Source organism: Pantherophis guttatus, chromosome 6 (assembly GCF_059756535.1).
Source record: "Pantherophis guttatus breed Tessera chromosome 6, ASM5975653v1, whole genome shotgun sequence".
NCBI classification, from domain to species: domain Eukaryota; kingdom Metazoa; phylum Chordata; class Lepidosauria; order Squamata; family Colubridae; genus Pantherophis; species Pantherophis guttatus.
In genome coordinates, this window is record NC_142068.1 from 73,012,252 (window position 1) to 73,027,010 (window position 14,759).

General features: G+C 36.5%; 1 protein-coding gene across 2 annotated transcripts in view; it reads left to right on the forward strand.

The window, feature by feature from the left end:
- The window catches only part of PRKG1 (protein kinase cGMP-dependent 1), an 873,884-nt gene that overhangs the window by 641,203 nt on the left and 217,922 nt on the right, over positions 1-14,759 (forward strand). For both annotated transcript variants that reach the window (XM_034425955.3, XM_034425954.3), the window contains exon 5: positions 9,845-9,908. In XM_034425955.3, coding sequence (XP_034281846.1) covers positions 9,845-9,908 — 64 coding nt within the window. The remainder of the gene's footprint in view (positions 1-9,844; positions 9,909-14,759) is intronic.

Sequence of the window (14,759 nt, forward strand, 5' to 3'; positions counted from 1 at the left end):
TTTTGAGGATTAGTTCTGTTGATGTCTAAATGGAGATAATTGCATTCAAAATTTCACTTTATTTATTTATTATTTATTTATTTATTTCAATTTATATACCGCCCTTCTCCCCAGGGGGACTCAGGGCAGTGGACAGCCAAACTTAAAACACATATAGTACAAAAGTTAAGAAAAAACTAAAATAAGTTAAATCATCGGCATTTCCAATTTAAAATCCCGAATCCACAAAATTGAAAAGTTCCCAATTTAAAACCCAGAATCAATAAAATCGAAAATTTAAAAACCCCATTAAAACCATTTAAGCTAGGCCAGCTTGTTGGAATAAATAAGTTTTCAGGGCCTTTCGGAAAGCACGGAGGTCCGGGATCAGTCATTAACTTTAATCTAATGGACAGGCAGTTCTCTACACTCATTTACAAGCAACAGAGACCAATTAGATCACGATATCAGTAAACTTCAATAGAATTGGAAATTTGTTTTATGCAAACAAGCAGACATAAAAACACCTTTATTTTACAAAACAGAAAAAAATGGGTTATTTCATCCTCCCGGCAATAGAGGCATGCCCCAGTTAATACAGTAATTCTCATCTAGTAGTTGGATTGAAAAGGGAAATAATGCATAGCTTTAAATCAATTTGTTCTCAAGTAACATAAAAGATAAATCACACCTGTGAAGTTCTGTAAATTCTTAGATTATAAGATTCAAATTCGCAGGAGGCTGAATGCCTTCAATCTGTGCTAGGTATGCTGCAAGGCAATTTAGCCACTGTATCAAACTGGGCTTTGGAATCAGGGGATATTTTATCCGGAGATAAGCTTTACTGCAACAAATGAATCACTCTGGATTCCGAGTCAACAAGCTGTTACTGAAAAGAATAATTCTAAGACTGGATACAATAGCCTGAACTCAGAGAGAGTGCTTAGAAGGTATCAGAAGGAAAAATGGTCTTGCAGACCAATTGAAATATTTGAAATATCAATACAACAAGAAGAAGAAATTATGCAAGTTATGCAAACAAGAAGTTATCTAAGATAGTCAGAAAATAAGTGATGAAATAAGGCAATATTTGCCCACAACCCTCAGCTTCATGGGTTTGGACAACTATTGTAGACCAGGGATGAGTTCTACTTACCTTTACTACGGGTTCGCAATGGGAGCGTTCGGAACAGAAGCACAAAAGCTTCTGTGCATGCGCAGATCAGCCATGATGACGTCTGTGCGGGTGGGCGGAGCCTCCTGCCACTTTTACTACCGGTTTGCAAGAACCGGACCAAACCGGGAGCAATTCTTCTTCAGCATGGATCCCCTTTAAATACCATTTGTGTCCATAGACCATGGACACCGACCCCCAAGACTTAATTCAAGATTTAAATCAGAACATTTCTTCAAGCTTTCATGGACCCCCTGTGATGACATTGTGGTCCCCAGGGGTCCACGGACCACAGGTTGTGAAGCACTGGTGTAGAGGAATAAATAATTGCCTTGGAACATATGAAGAACAGCTGTGGGAATTCAGTATGTCTAGTTTAATGAAAAGAAGGACTACAGGTGATATGATAGCAATGTTCCAATATGTAAGGGGTGGCCATTAATTAAGAAGAGAACCAATTTAGAACTAAGGAGAAATTTCCTGACAGTTAGAACAATTAATCAGTGGAACAACTTTCCTCCAGAAATTGTGGGTGCTCCAACATTTGAATTTTCAAGAAGAGATTGGACAATCATTTGGCTGAAGTGGTGTATGGTTTCCTGCCTAAGCAGGAGGTTGGACTAGAAGACCTCCAAGGTCCCTTCCAACTCTATTATTCTGTTAACACTAACTGACCAAGAAGAGAAACCAGATGTCTAGGACAATGTGAGGAAACTCAAGCTAATTTGACTCAGACAAATCTGCAAACTTTTGCAGATTGTCACATTTGCTAGCAAATTTAACACTTCAGAGAGGTGGTACATTAATTTAGGAAATAATTGTAAGTGATGACATAAATTCTAAGAAAATACATTCATACTTTGAGTCACAGATCATCCCAGCGAGTTGGAAAACTATTCTAGATGAAAACATAAATGAGATAATAATCATATAGATTTCATCTTTTTTCAATACTAATTATAATCCTGAGTATGAAATTGTGAATGAAGTAAAAACTTATGGAGAATATCCGCTCTTCTGTAACCAGCACCAAAGGCATCCAAACAAGTTTCCTTCTATTAAAAGGAGCATAATAATTGTGATAGAATTGTGTAGGAACTCCTAAATCTTAAATTCTTGAAACTGTGGAATAAAATTCCAGATTCATGAGCTGCCATAATTACCCACCGACTTTCTAACATTGGCTGTGCTGGCCCAAAAAGCTACCGTATTCCCCTTCAAACAAATCAGGAGACTGATAGCACCATTAACAGATTTTATTAAAAGGCAAAGACTCACTGCATCCAGCCCTTGCCACCATTGTCTAACCATTGTCTAAAAGAGAAGGTTCTCCTTCTCCTTTACCTTGACAGAACATTTACCCACAAACTTTATAAGCCAAGTTTCTGGTCTTGAGTGTCCTTTATTGTAAATTGTATTGTAAAGAATGTGTGCTCTATGTTACACCTTTATATTTTTAGTGTGTTCATAATGCCTTGTCTATCTGTCTGTCTTGTCTGTCTACCATACCTATCTAACTACTTAACTACCAAATTTCCTAACTTGCTATTAGTGAATCACAAAGAACAAAGCTGTATCCTAAATACTTCAAGGAAGAGCTAGATTCTTGTTTGTTTGTTTTTAAATAAATTATTCGAGAAACAAAAAACAGCTGGATACAAAAAAGCAACTAAAATTAAATTAAAAATTACAGTAGGGTGCTACGCTGAAATTCACCTGTGCAGACGATAGTAATATTCTAATTATTTTCTTAGCCGGGGTCTGCATGCCTAGTTCATTTTTTCTCACTATACATTTACAGGTAGGCAAATAATAAGGAATATAATTTATTCAACTAACAAAACCCGGGCAGAAAATTAAAACATCAAAATTCCTGGATAAAAAGCTGACATCTTAGAATTCACTTTTCCTGGATTATTTTTTGTGGTGTAGACATGTATACAAATTGTTGTATACCTAAATACTTAGTTCTTGTACTTAACATACTGACAACTATTAAAACTACACAAAGTTTTTCAAAATGGGAAACAAGAGAAAGGACTTCTACCATGTTTCCCCAAAAATAAGACCCTGTCTTATATTTTTTTGAACCCTGAAATAAGTGCTTGGCCTTATTGCCATGCGCTCAAAAGCCCGATTGGGCTTATTATCAGGGGATGTCTTATTTTAGGGGAAACAGGGTAATACATTTTTTATGAAAAAAAAAGAATTCAGTAAACATTTGTTATTGGCAGAACAGTTGAAATGAGATGATATTCAACTAAAATATTGGATGAGAAGCAAAACATCTTCAAAGAAAAACAAATTGCCTCTTTAAAAAGCACCTTTGGGACAACTATGACCTGGGTGACTGAGAATCTCCATAGACATTCATGTAATTCTTTCTTTGCCTTTAAGATTATTTTATAACGTATTTGTTTTGGGTTTAATACTTTGGAATCAAATTTTATTCTATGATAGCATGTGTTATTAATAGGCATAAGGCATTTTTAAAATTTATCAAGTAACTCGGAAATTATACTGCTGATACTCCATTTGAAAAAAGGGCCATTGTTGAATTGGCTACATTTAGTCAATGGAATTTTCTTCCAAGTAGGTATTAAGAGATTACATTTTAAACCCCCTTTTAACAAATCTCTTTAGCCTGGTTTTTTTTTAAAAAAGAGAAAACCTATAAAGAACCTCGGAAGTAAATTGAATAATTGGAAGTCAGAGTGAAATCTGTTCTACATGAATATCAGCTGGGAGTCATGCATCACATCACGGCCGTCTCCTGCAAATGGTTTTAAGTACTGTAAAATTTAGTGTAGAGTTCAGTAAAAGAGATGGTGCATGAAACAAAAATTAAGTTCATATACAGCTCTCAATATCAAGTGCTTCCTGTTCCTATTGAAAGCTACAGCGATATGATATTTACAATAGTGGATAGTGGGTGGATCATAGATTCTCTTTGAGCTTGGTTGTTTTCTTGCAGATGTTTCATTATCCAAATTAGGTATTGTGTTGATGTACCAAGGTCCCCTCATTTCAACCCTGAGCCACACATATTATCCTTTATCAGTACTGGATAGTACTTTAGGCCTTAATGCCACTTCAAACAATGGTAGTTTCTCTATGCTTTTAATTAAATTCTTGTTGACCTATAACCCTGTACTTATGATCTTTACATATAAGATAAAGTAAATAAGGGAAAAATATGATAATTTCTGAAAACCGTGTTTATTTTTCTGTATGGTAGAGTTTTTTTTTCCAGGCATTGCATGAATTCTCCCCCCCACCCCCCACTCCAAATTAAACGACACTATTAAGTTCCACAAGGGAACTTCACTCCTATAATTATTATAATATAATTATAGTCATTATCCATATTTCTTTATTTTGTTTTCAGACTCAGCCAGAAAGGAAATTATCCTGGGATATATAGCAGAAGAATACTTAGGTGCTGTCCATAAGAGTTGTTAGCAGTTCTGTTGAGTTTCATCCTTATGGCTTTGAATAATTGTGCATCTTTATATATCATTTTAATATATTATATAATATACAATTTTCTAGAACATTTTTAACAATAAAAAGATTTATCCAAAGGCACATTAAAAAGAAGCCATTTGAAGGCAAGCACTTCCTTTGACACATTAACACAGAGTAAATATATTAGTCTAAACTTACTTGAGTCGAGCATGCTGAAGTAATTATTTACATTTAACATACGGGCTTCTGGGATAGAAAACTCTATCTAAGTTGCATTCCCATCCTTTCCATCCCTTTTGAAAAGCAATTGTAGGACAAGTAGATTGCCAAAGACCATAAAGTTTATTAGTTTCTGCTGTCAGGATTCAGTGTTTCTAACTCCCTTGAGTAATGAAGAAGCTATCTATGCAGACGTCCCTAACGATAAATGTATTATCTTGTTAGAAGTAATATCACTCTTAGGAACTGGTGTTGCCATGTAGAAATCTGCAGATCCAGATGCTGAGGGTATCATTTTATAACAATGATACTGACCACAAATCATTTCTGTTTTGAGGTTATTTACTTAACAACTATCTTTTTAAGGGATCTAAGAGGCATTCTTGGGTAGGTTCCTTAAAATGACTTCACCCAGAGAGACAAAGGTAATCAGGTGATAATAAATTTACTTGTGATGAGGTCAATGTGTTGAGTATGACGAAATGTTTATGTGTTGTTTATAAAGAACTAGCTGGACGCCCGTGCTTCCCTATGAAACAGATAAATTGTGATAAATTGACACTTAAAGCCTGAAACTTAATGTAGAATGTGTAACTCCGTAGCATCAGAGCGTGTTAATATAAGGCAACTTAAATTGTGGCTTAAACCTGGTCACACCTGGTTTAGTGAAGGGGTAGCATCAGAGCGTGTTAATATAAGGCAACTGGCAGTTGGGACAGAGTTTCTTTCAGGTTTGGAGGGAGAGTAGAACGTCTAACTCCTTAGCATCAGAGCATGTGAATATAATACTGTATATGAAATACCAGTGATCTGATAGTCATTTTGAAAAATCCTTTCTTAGAGAGCACTTAGAAGCCAAGCGGAACATACATGCCAAATTTCAAGTTTGTAGGCTTTACTTTTTCTGGAGATTTCATGATGAGTGAATGGTATTTGGCTTTTATATATATATAGATTCTAATACTACATTTCTTCAAAAATTGTACTCATAGACACACAGACATACAAGATAATGTAACAATGATGTAAAAAGCCTTTGATAGGTCATAAATAAATACAAAGTGATAATTGGTACTGCCTTAACTAGATCTTAATTAAGAATATATTTATAAATATCCACACTACAAATCGTTGTGTATCATACATGCAGTGATATCCCAACACAGGTTTGGAAGGACAGGTTGGATTTACCCGTTTGGTGACAAATTATTGTGTTGGAGTACTGGAACACACTTTCTTCCGAAGTTTGGTAGGCCTTCCAAAGAGCATTAATGAACTTGTTTGTCCCCACCTTCCCCGCAAGCAGAGGGAATTCAGCCGGTTTGGACAGGTTTGCCTGAACCGGTAGCAGAAAACCTGCCCGCCCCCCTGCCCCGGTTCTATGCATCCTATTTAGGCACATTTTTGAGGTCAAGTGCATACATGGAAGTTGTGCGTGCCAGCAAACTGCATGTGTGCAAGGCCGGGCGCATGCATGGACGGGGCACATGCGATCGAAGCAAAAGCGTATGCATGTTCACATTTGCGAACCGGTAGGGAAAGTAAGTGAATACCACCCCTGCCCCAAGCACTGTGATAGGATGAGATGACTACATGTCAGAAGCTTAACTTGATGCCAGCTTTTTGTTTTTAATCTTTATGGTCTTAATATGGTTTTTACGTTGTTTTAGTATTGATATTGATATTGCCTTCAAACTCAATAGGGAGACACTCAGAATTTGGTATAAAATGGATGGCTCTGTAAATGCTTTAAATAAATAAGTAAATAAGTCACGTTCATTTTGATTTAGTATGATTGTTTAAATCTATGCATTTCTACAAATATTGCATGCTTTTTGCTCCTTTCTACTCATTTTGGAGCCTATTCAGCCTCTTTGTGTTGTCAATAACGCTTATTAGAAGCTTTCTGTTTACCACGCTATTACTTTTGTAATCTCTGCGGTATTATTTATTTGGATTGATGCTTTGTCAACATGTCTAATTGCCTATTTATCTGCCTTTTGGCTGAAATAACAGCCTGAACTTCAAACATTCCTCTCCCTTCCCCCACCCCCCATTTTCCCTACTTATATGTGAACTTAATTTGTTCCATACACTAAGTGTTCAATACTAAAATTAAAACATTTTTGTCACTAATGTCCAATTAAGGAATTGATTGAGGGAAATCAAAGGGAAATCTGCATAAAACATATATATTTTTGTACATCATTCTGGCAGTTTCATTGCATACGCCTCAGAAGAAAACTAAAGAGGCGAAAACACAAGAGAGAAAACAATTTGTGTTATCTCCAAAAGAAACCCTGTGATTTTTAGGGTTTTATCTGACAGCAAGAAATAGGTACAAAAAGACATTATCATGACGTCCCAATTGAGGTTGTATCATATGTGTATCACTCAGGGGTGAAATCTACTTACCTTCCCTACCGGTTTGGAAGTGCGTGCGCTGCACAAGGGTCATGTGTGTTTTTGGATCCTCTGTGCATGTGCAGAGAGTCAAAAACAGGTTACTTTCTGGTTAAAACCAGGAAGTAATGACATCTGGCCAGGTGGGCAGAGTGTTGCGCTGCCACCGCTACCAATTCTCCCATCCACCTACCCCCGCTGCTACCGGTTCACCTGTACGAGTGCGAACCAGTAGCATTTCACCCCGGTATCACTATATCCTTGTCTGTTAAGAAAAATAGAAATATTGTTCCATGTTCAATAGAATGCAGTGAGTTAATCTGCTTAAATTCTGTTAATTGTAACTTTGTTATACAGAGCCAGATAAAGTGAAAATAACCAATGTATATAGTAAGTACTGTAGTACTGCATTCTTTCATTAAATGTACAGGTAGTCCTCAATTTACAACAGTTGACTGTTCAAAGTTACAACGGCCCCCAAAAAAGTGACTTAGGACCATTTTTCACAGTTACAACCTTTGCAGCAGCCCCATGATCATGTGATCAAAATTCAGATGCTTGGCAACTGACTCATACTTATGACCGTTGCAGCATCTCAAGGTCATGCGTTCACTTTTTGCAGCTTTCTGGCAAGCAAATTCAATAGGGAAGCCAGATTCACTTAACAACCAGGTTACTAATTTATCAACTGCAGTGATTCATTTAACAACTGTGGCAAGAAATATCATAAAATGTGGCAAAACTCACAATAAATTCTCACTTAACATCAGCAATTTTGAGCTCAATTATGGTCAAGGACTACCTGTACTTGATTTTTCTAAATGGAGAGTGGAACTTTCTTGAATAATCTATAAAGGGAGTTGAACATTTATGATCCCCTGCTTTATATCTTTTTTTTTTGTCATACAATAGATCTATATGGAAATATTTATCCAATATTGAAATAAATATCTTAGCATTTGATTCAGTACTGAAGATACTGTATACATTCACTGTTGCAATTATAATTGGCTTAAATATTTTTTAAAAGATCTTTAAAAGTTTAAGTTTTTTTTAATGTTTAAATTTGAAAAATTTCTTTAAAAATATCTGTAAACTTTTAGATCAGTCATGATTCAATAGAAATGTAGCTGACATTTATTAAATATTATTAAAGTATCATGTGCATTGTATGTGTTATATTAATATTTTGTATCTCAATATTTTATGTCCCAAAGCATTCGATGCAAAAATTTTAATTCAGCAAAGGATCAAAACAAACAAAATTATGTAGCTTGTAACAGTAAGACAAAGACAATGTTTAGAAAAATTCCAGATTATGATAAGAAAACTGATGATAGGCTGAACTATGGTTGAATGGTTAGGATATGTTAACTCTGAAGCAGTTTTAAGTACAGTACAAGTAATTTTAGTGTTCTGCATTTAGGGTTAATATTTCATGTCAAGGACGTCACAGTGAAGCATCAAAAGCGGTATGCACATATCACTGTTTCCCCTTTTGCTGTTTTTTAGGATCCTCTGCCTTATATATGAGCATTATGAGGTGCATCTCTATTTCCATTCTGAATGCTAGTAAAAAAATCACAATGGGAAAGTGTCAAACCACAATGAATGATTTTACATAATACAAGTCCAGTACAGTATTGGTGAACTTTTTCGGCACCAAGCGCTGAAACGGGAGTGCACATATATGCATGTGCCAGAAACCGGAAGAGCAGGTAGCCGGTGCGCATGCGCACACCGGGTGGCTGCTCTTCCGGTTTCTGGCATGTGCATGCACCCTGGCCAGCTGATCTTCACGTGCGCAGAAGCACCAGAAACTGGGAGACCAGGAAGCCGGTGCACATGCGCGCGCTGGAACCCGAAGGGCAACGGGTGACAGCTCGCATTCCCAGATGGATGGTTCTGTGCACCACTTCCACCATGCATCCCATAGGTTCGCCATCACTGGTCTAGTATATTGACTGCATGGTTAGAAATAATATTGAGAGCAAACAAGAAATGTATTTTTGACTCTAAAATTGGGGTTTTTTTATTGTGAAATACAGTCAAAAATATTGTTAAATGCAGGTGGTCCTCAACTTATGACCACAATTGAGCCCAAAATTTCTGCTGCTAAGCAAGACAGTTGTTAAGTGATGAATTTTGCTCTATTTTACAACGTTTCTCATCATGCTTGTTAAGTATATCACTGAAGTTTTAAGTCACTGACATGGTTGATAAGCGAATCTGGCTTTCCCGTTGACTTCACGTGTCAGGAGGTCGCAAAAGGTCTCATGACCTTTAAAACCTGCAGCCGTCATAAATACATACCAGTTGCCAAGCATCTAAATTTTGATCACATGACCATGGGGAGGCTGCAACAGTCGTAAGGGTGAAAAAGGATCATAAGTCACTTTTTAGTGATGTTCTTTGAATGGTCAATAAATGAATGGTTGTAAGTCAAGGACAACCTATATTGAGTTTCCTTACTGCATGTGTGTTAAAATAGACTTGTATATTCTACAGGTTTGTTTTATTTTATTTTTCTGGAGCTTTTCTCAAGAGATAAAAATTTAAAATTACATCAACTCACACAATATTTTCATCTTTTTCTTACAGTGTTCCAACGTTCCAGAGCCTTCCTGAAGAGATCCTTAGTAAACTTGCTGATGTTCTTGAAGAGGTATTTGATTTTAATTTGGGGAAGGAAGTTTAAGGAATGAAGTAGCCAATCTTTTGTCATTCAAGTATTTCAACACTGCCCTCTTGGGATATTTCTGCTGGATAAAAATATTGTACTTGGAAAAATGTCCTATTGGTTAGGGACACCATGATAATAGTAATATTTTTTTAATTGTTACGTACAATTCTGGGGTCATGGTCAAGCACAGGGAAATCAGGAAGTCCATATATAAAATGAATATAAAGGTTTATTGCATATGCATGCTCTCTACAAAAATCTGAACTACTAACAAAGGAAATTGGCGGTAGATAAGAATCAGTGGAATTCAAGGTGCGCTGAACTTAGTTGTTTTGTGGGTGCAAAAGAACTCGAGACTGATGACACGTTTGACCCCTCAGGCTCAGTTTGGTCATTTCCGACAGTTGTACTCAGCTATGGCATTAATGGTGGTATAAAAGGACTTGTAAGTAGGAGTACACATTTTGCAATTGATCTTCCATCACACCCATCCCAGCTGACTCCAAACATATAGATACGTAATATAAATTCATCCCACATTACTACTAAAATTTGGATGGGCTGTAGCATTGAAGAATTCTCATGATAGCACAGGTGTTAGATGTAAGTTATCATAGCTTCATGGGAATTATATACTTTAAATTTTCTTACATCAATGGATTAAGTTGGGCATGATTGATTTGCACAATTGATATCTCGAATCCCAGACTTCTAGTGGCAAGGACATTTCCAAAATTCATGGAAAGTCAAGTGCTATTAAGAAATGTAAGGATCAAGTCTCTGTTATCCCCAGCTCTTTCTGCAGTTTTCATTCTTCTATTTTTCAAGATGGAAAAAGGGAAAGGAAAGAAGCTACAGGTGTCTAGACCAGATTTTTTTTCAAAATACATAAATTGTAAAAACCCAGAAGAATAAATTCATTTTAAATCAAGCCCAATGGAATGCATTTGACACTATTTCTGCTTTTAACTACAATCTGATTTGGAAATACAGAAATTGGGAACAGATTATCAGCATAAGTAAGTAGCTAATTTGATCCAGTAAATAATCCCAGGTAGTTATTTCATTGGAATGAACATCAGTAGGCTTTAAAGTTCTCTAACTTAGTCCTCTTGGAAACTGATGGTTTTTTTTATTGGCGCTAATGAAGCCAGTTCCCACTTCGTATTTATCACTCTTGTGGAATTATAGCTTCCTTTTGCTTCGCCACATGTCAATGGAATTTTAATGATTTAGGTTCCCCCAAATCCCTAACAATTAAGATACATTGATATTAGAATTCTGAAGAAATATTTTCAAAACATCAGCTCCTTAGGGAATATGCCAAATTTGTGCTTATTCGATCAAAATATACCTATTAATTTCACATCCAACAGCTTGTACTACTTATCTTCCTAATTACTACTTTTGCACCTGGAAAATTACATACTTATAAGTGTTGCAGGAATAATTAAAGGCCATTAATATGTCATCTTGTATGTGTTAATTATATGATATCTGTACATACAAAATTGTGTTCTTTCCCTGCATGGTTATAGATTTTCACATGCACTTGACCACTGTTAGCTAATGTTAAAATAATGAAAGAAAATAACTACCAATTCTCTTCACATGGATTGTTTTTGACATTTTAAAACAAGTTCCATTTTATACTTGACATTTATTAATATTTATCAGTTGCCTTTTGTACTTTCATCTAGCTTGTGGACGAACCAACAATTTAACATGACAATGATGGCTTTTTCTTTGTTTCTTTTACATTCAGTTCAGTAGGGCGAGAAAAATGGGTAGAAAAATACAACGTGCAAAGTATATCAATAATCCGTTTCTTTTAAAAAGTCAGGCACAGGTGAGGGGGAAAAACACAGAACAAAAAAGCATAAACTATGTTTGTTTGATTCGAAACAGAAAATTGCTGTGATCTAAGGGTAATTCTATATAATCTTCACATGGAAAAATCAATAAAGTAATATAGCAGTGCAAAACATTAAAAGCTTTGGAAAGGAAACATATCTTCTTGAAATATAGAGGCAGCCAAATCCATCAGAATGCTCAGCATGACTACTTGAACTCATTCCAAGGTTTTATTTTACTTTATTATATTATATTTTATTTATTTTTCTTTCCATATCATTATGAAGTCAACAGTGATTAAACAATTTTTACATTGATTAAAATCCAACTTAATAAAGACCACAACAATTAGTTCATATCTGGACGCTGAGGTAAAACCGCAACTGCCATCAACATAACCATCTCACGGGCACTGTGACATTTTCCAGCCCTGTGTCTGATGATATAGCCACGGCTTTAAAGTCTTATGAAAGGCCAACAAGGTCAGGGATAATCCAATCTCCAGAGGGGCTGATGTTCTAAGGAGCAGGTGGCATCACCAAAATGGATCTCTTGCTGGGTTCCCTTTAATTAGAAGCCAACCACTAGCATGCCTCTCCTGCTGAATCTGATGAAAATAAATTGGAGAGAGATAGTTCCTCAAATAACTCAGATGCATGCAGTGAAGGGCTTTATAGGTATCAATGTATAAACATTTTGGATTGAATTTAGAAGCATTCTGTCAACCAATTGTGGAGTAGAAGTGTGGTATTAAAGACTGCTCACAATTGCTTGTCCTACTGCCTTTTGAACCAACTGCATCTTCCGGATGCTCTTCAATTGTAGTTCTATAAAGCACTGTACAGCAATCCATTTGAGTGGTGATTTATGAGTCCCTGTGAACAGATCATCTTGGTCCAGGAACAAATGCAACTGGCACGCAGCACATAAGATGTACAAAAGCTCTCGTAGCCGGAGCTATCACCTATTCTTCAAGCAGAAGCCACACTTTCAGGAAAATCCCCAAACTGTACACTCCAAACACAAGTACTATGTGTATAAAAATAGAATAATATTAGCATAAGATGATCATAAATGCGGAAGATATCTAGGGTCCATTAAGTCTCCTGCTAGAGCAACATTTTTAGTACTTCATTTAGAATTGCACTAACTTTTGTAAAAAAAATTCCATTCCAAGAAAGAGATTCATATTAATAACGTGTCTTAATGCCTTTATTCAAGTATTGCATCTTTCACAATCTTTTTCAAATTATCTTTACTAATAACATTTCTACCTCATTTTCCACTGCAGTTTTAGTTTTTTAAGACAGTTTATAAAACTTATAGAATGGCCACAAAATGATAAATATCAAAAATAACAATTAACATTTTTAAAATATATGTGCATTAGAGTCTTTTCATTGATTATGTGATTGGTTAATGTAACATTTGCAAACAAACAACAAAGCCCCACCTTGGCGTGGATAAAATAATGCCCATTATGGATTTCTCAGGAAATTAGACAGGAAGGTCTGGCAGAATTCAGCAATATAAATTATAAAGAAAAAGGGACTGCTAATGAAAAAAATAACCATTCAAGTGGGTATTTCATTTAACTAATAGTACTGTAGTAAAAGAGAGGAAAATTCAAGAATCCCAGACTAAAGGAGACAAGATAAAAATTACCTTGTTTTAAAAGTCCGGCTAGCACTCTACAAAGATACAAATGAAGCCTTACCTTATTTCAGCTTCCAGAGTTGGAAGAAACCTTGGAGGAATTCTAGTCCATCCTCCTGATCAAGCAGGAGGCCCTGTACCAGTGTAGGCAAAACTTTTCGGCACCAAGTTGCAAAATGGTAGTTCATGGGTGCATGTGGGACAGTGCCAGAAACCCAAACAGCAGGTCCTCAGCATGTATGCGCATGCCAGGAAGCTAAGCTTCTGGTTTCTGGCATGCACATGCACGCCAATCACCAAGGCTTCCGATTTCTGGTGTGCATAAGCGTGCAAAGACCAGCTGTCTTCTGAACCCGGAAGAGCAACGGGCAACGGCTGGTGTGCCCGGAGAGATGTCTCTGTGTGTCAGTTCCGGCACGTATGCCATAGGTTCGCCATCATGGCCCTATACCATTTCAGACAAATGGCTGTCCAGTCTCTTCTTAAAATATATGGAGCACCCACAACTTCTCAAGGCAAGCTGTTCCACTGGTTGATTGTTCTCACCGTCAGGAAATTTCTCCTTAGTTCTAGGTTGCTTCTTTCTTTGGTTAGTTTTCAATGGCTGCTTCTTGTTTTGCCTTCGTTGCTTTGAAAAATAGGTTGTCCCTCTCGTTTTTGTGGCAGCCCCTCAAATATTGGAACACTGCTATCCTATTACCCCAGTCTTTCAACTAGACATACCCAGTTCCTTCAACAGTTCTTCATATCTTTTAGCCTACAGACCTCTAATCATCTTTGCCCCTCTTCTCTGCACTCTTTCCAAAGTCTCAATATCTTTTTTATATTGTGGTGTCCAAAACTAGATGCAGTATTCCAAGTAAGGTCTTACCAAGGTAGTTAAGTAGTACTAACCCTTCACATGATCTTGATTCTATCTCTCTGTTAATTCAACCTAGGATTGCATTGACTTTTTTTGGCAGCTGCTGCACACTGCTGGTTCATATTTAAGTGATTGTTCACTAGGATTCCAAGATCCCTGTCGCAGTTACTGCTATTTTATTTTATGTTGTTATTGTATTATATTGTATTGTATTGCTATTTTAGTTATAGCTAAATAAGCAAGACCTCTGTGTTTCATCAACAGAGGAAATTTTATTACTGTGATCAAAGACCACAGATTAGGGGTGAAATTCAGCAGGTTCTGACAGGTTCTGGAGAACCAGTAGTGGAAATTTTGAGTAGTTCAGAGAACCGGCAAATACCACCTCTGACTGGCCCCAGAGTGGAGTGGGAATGGAGATTTTGCAATATCCTTCCCCCAGGAGTGGGGAGGGAATGGGA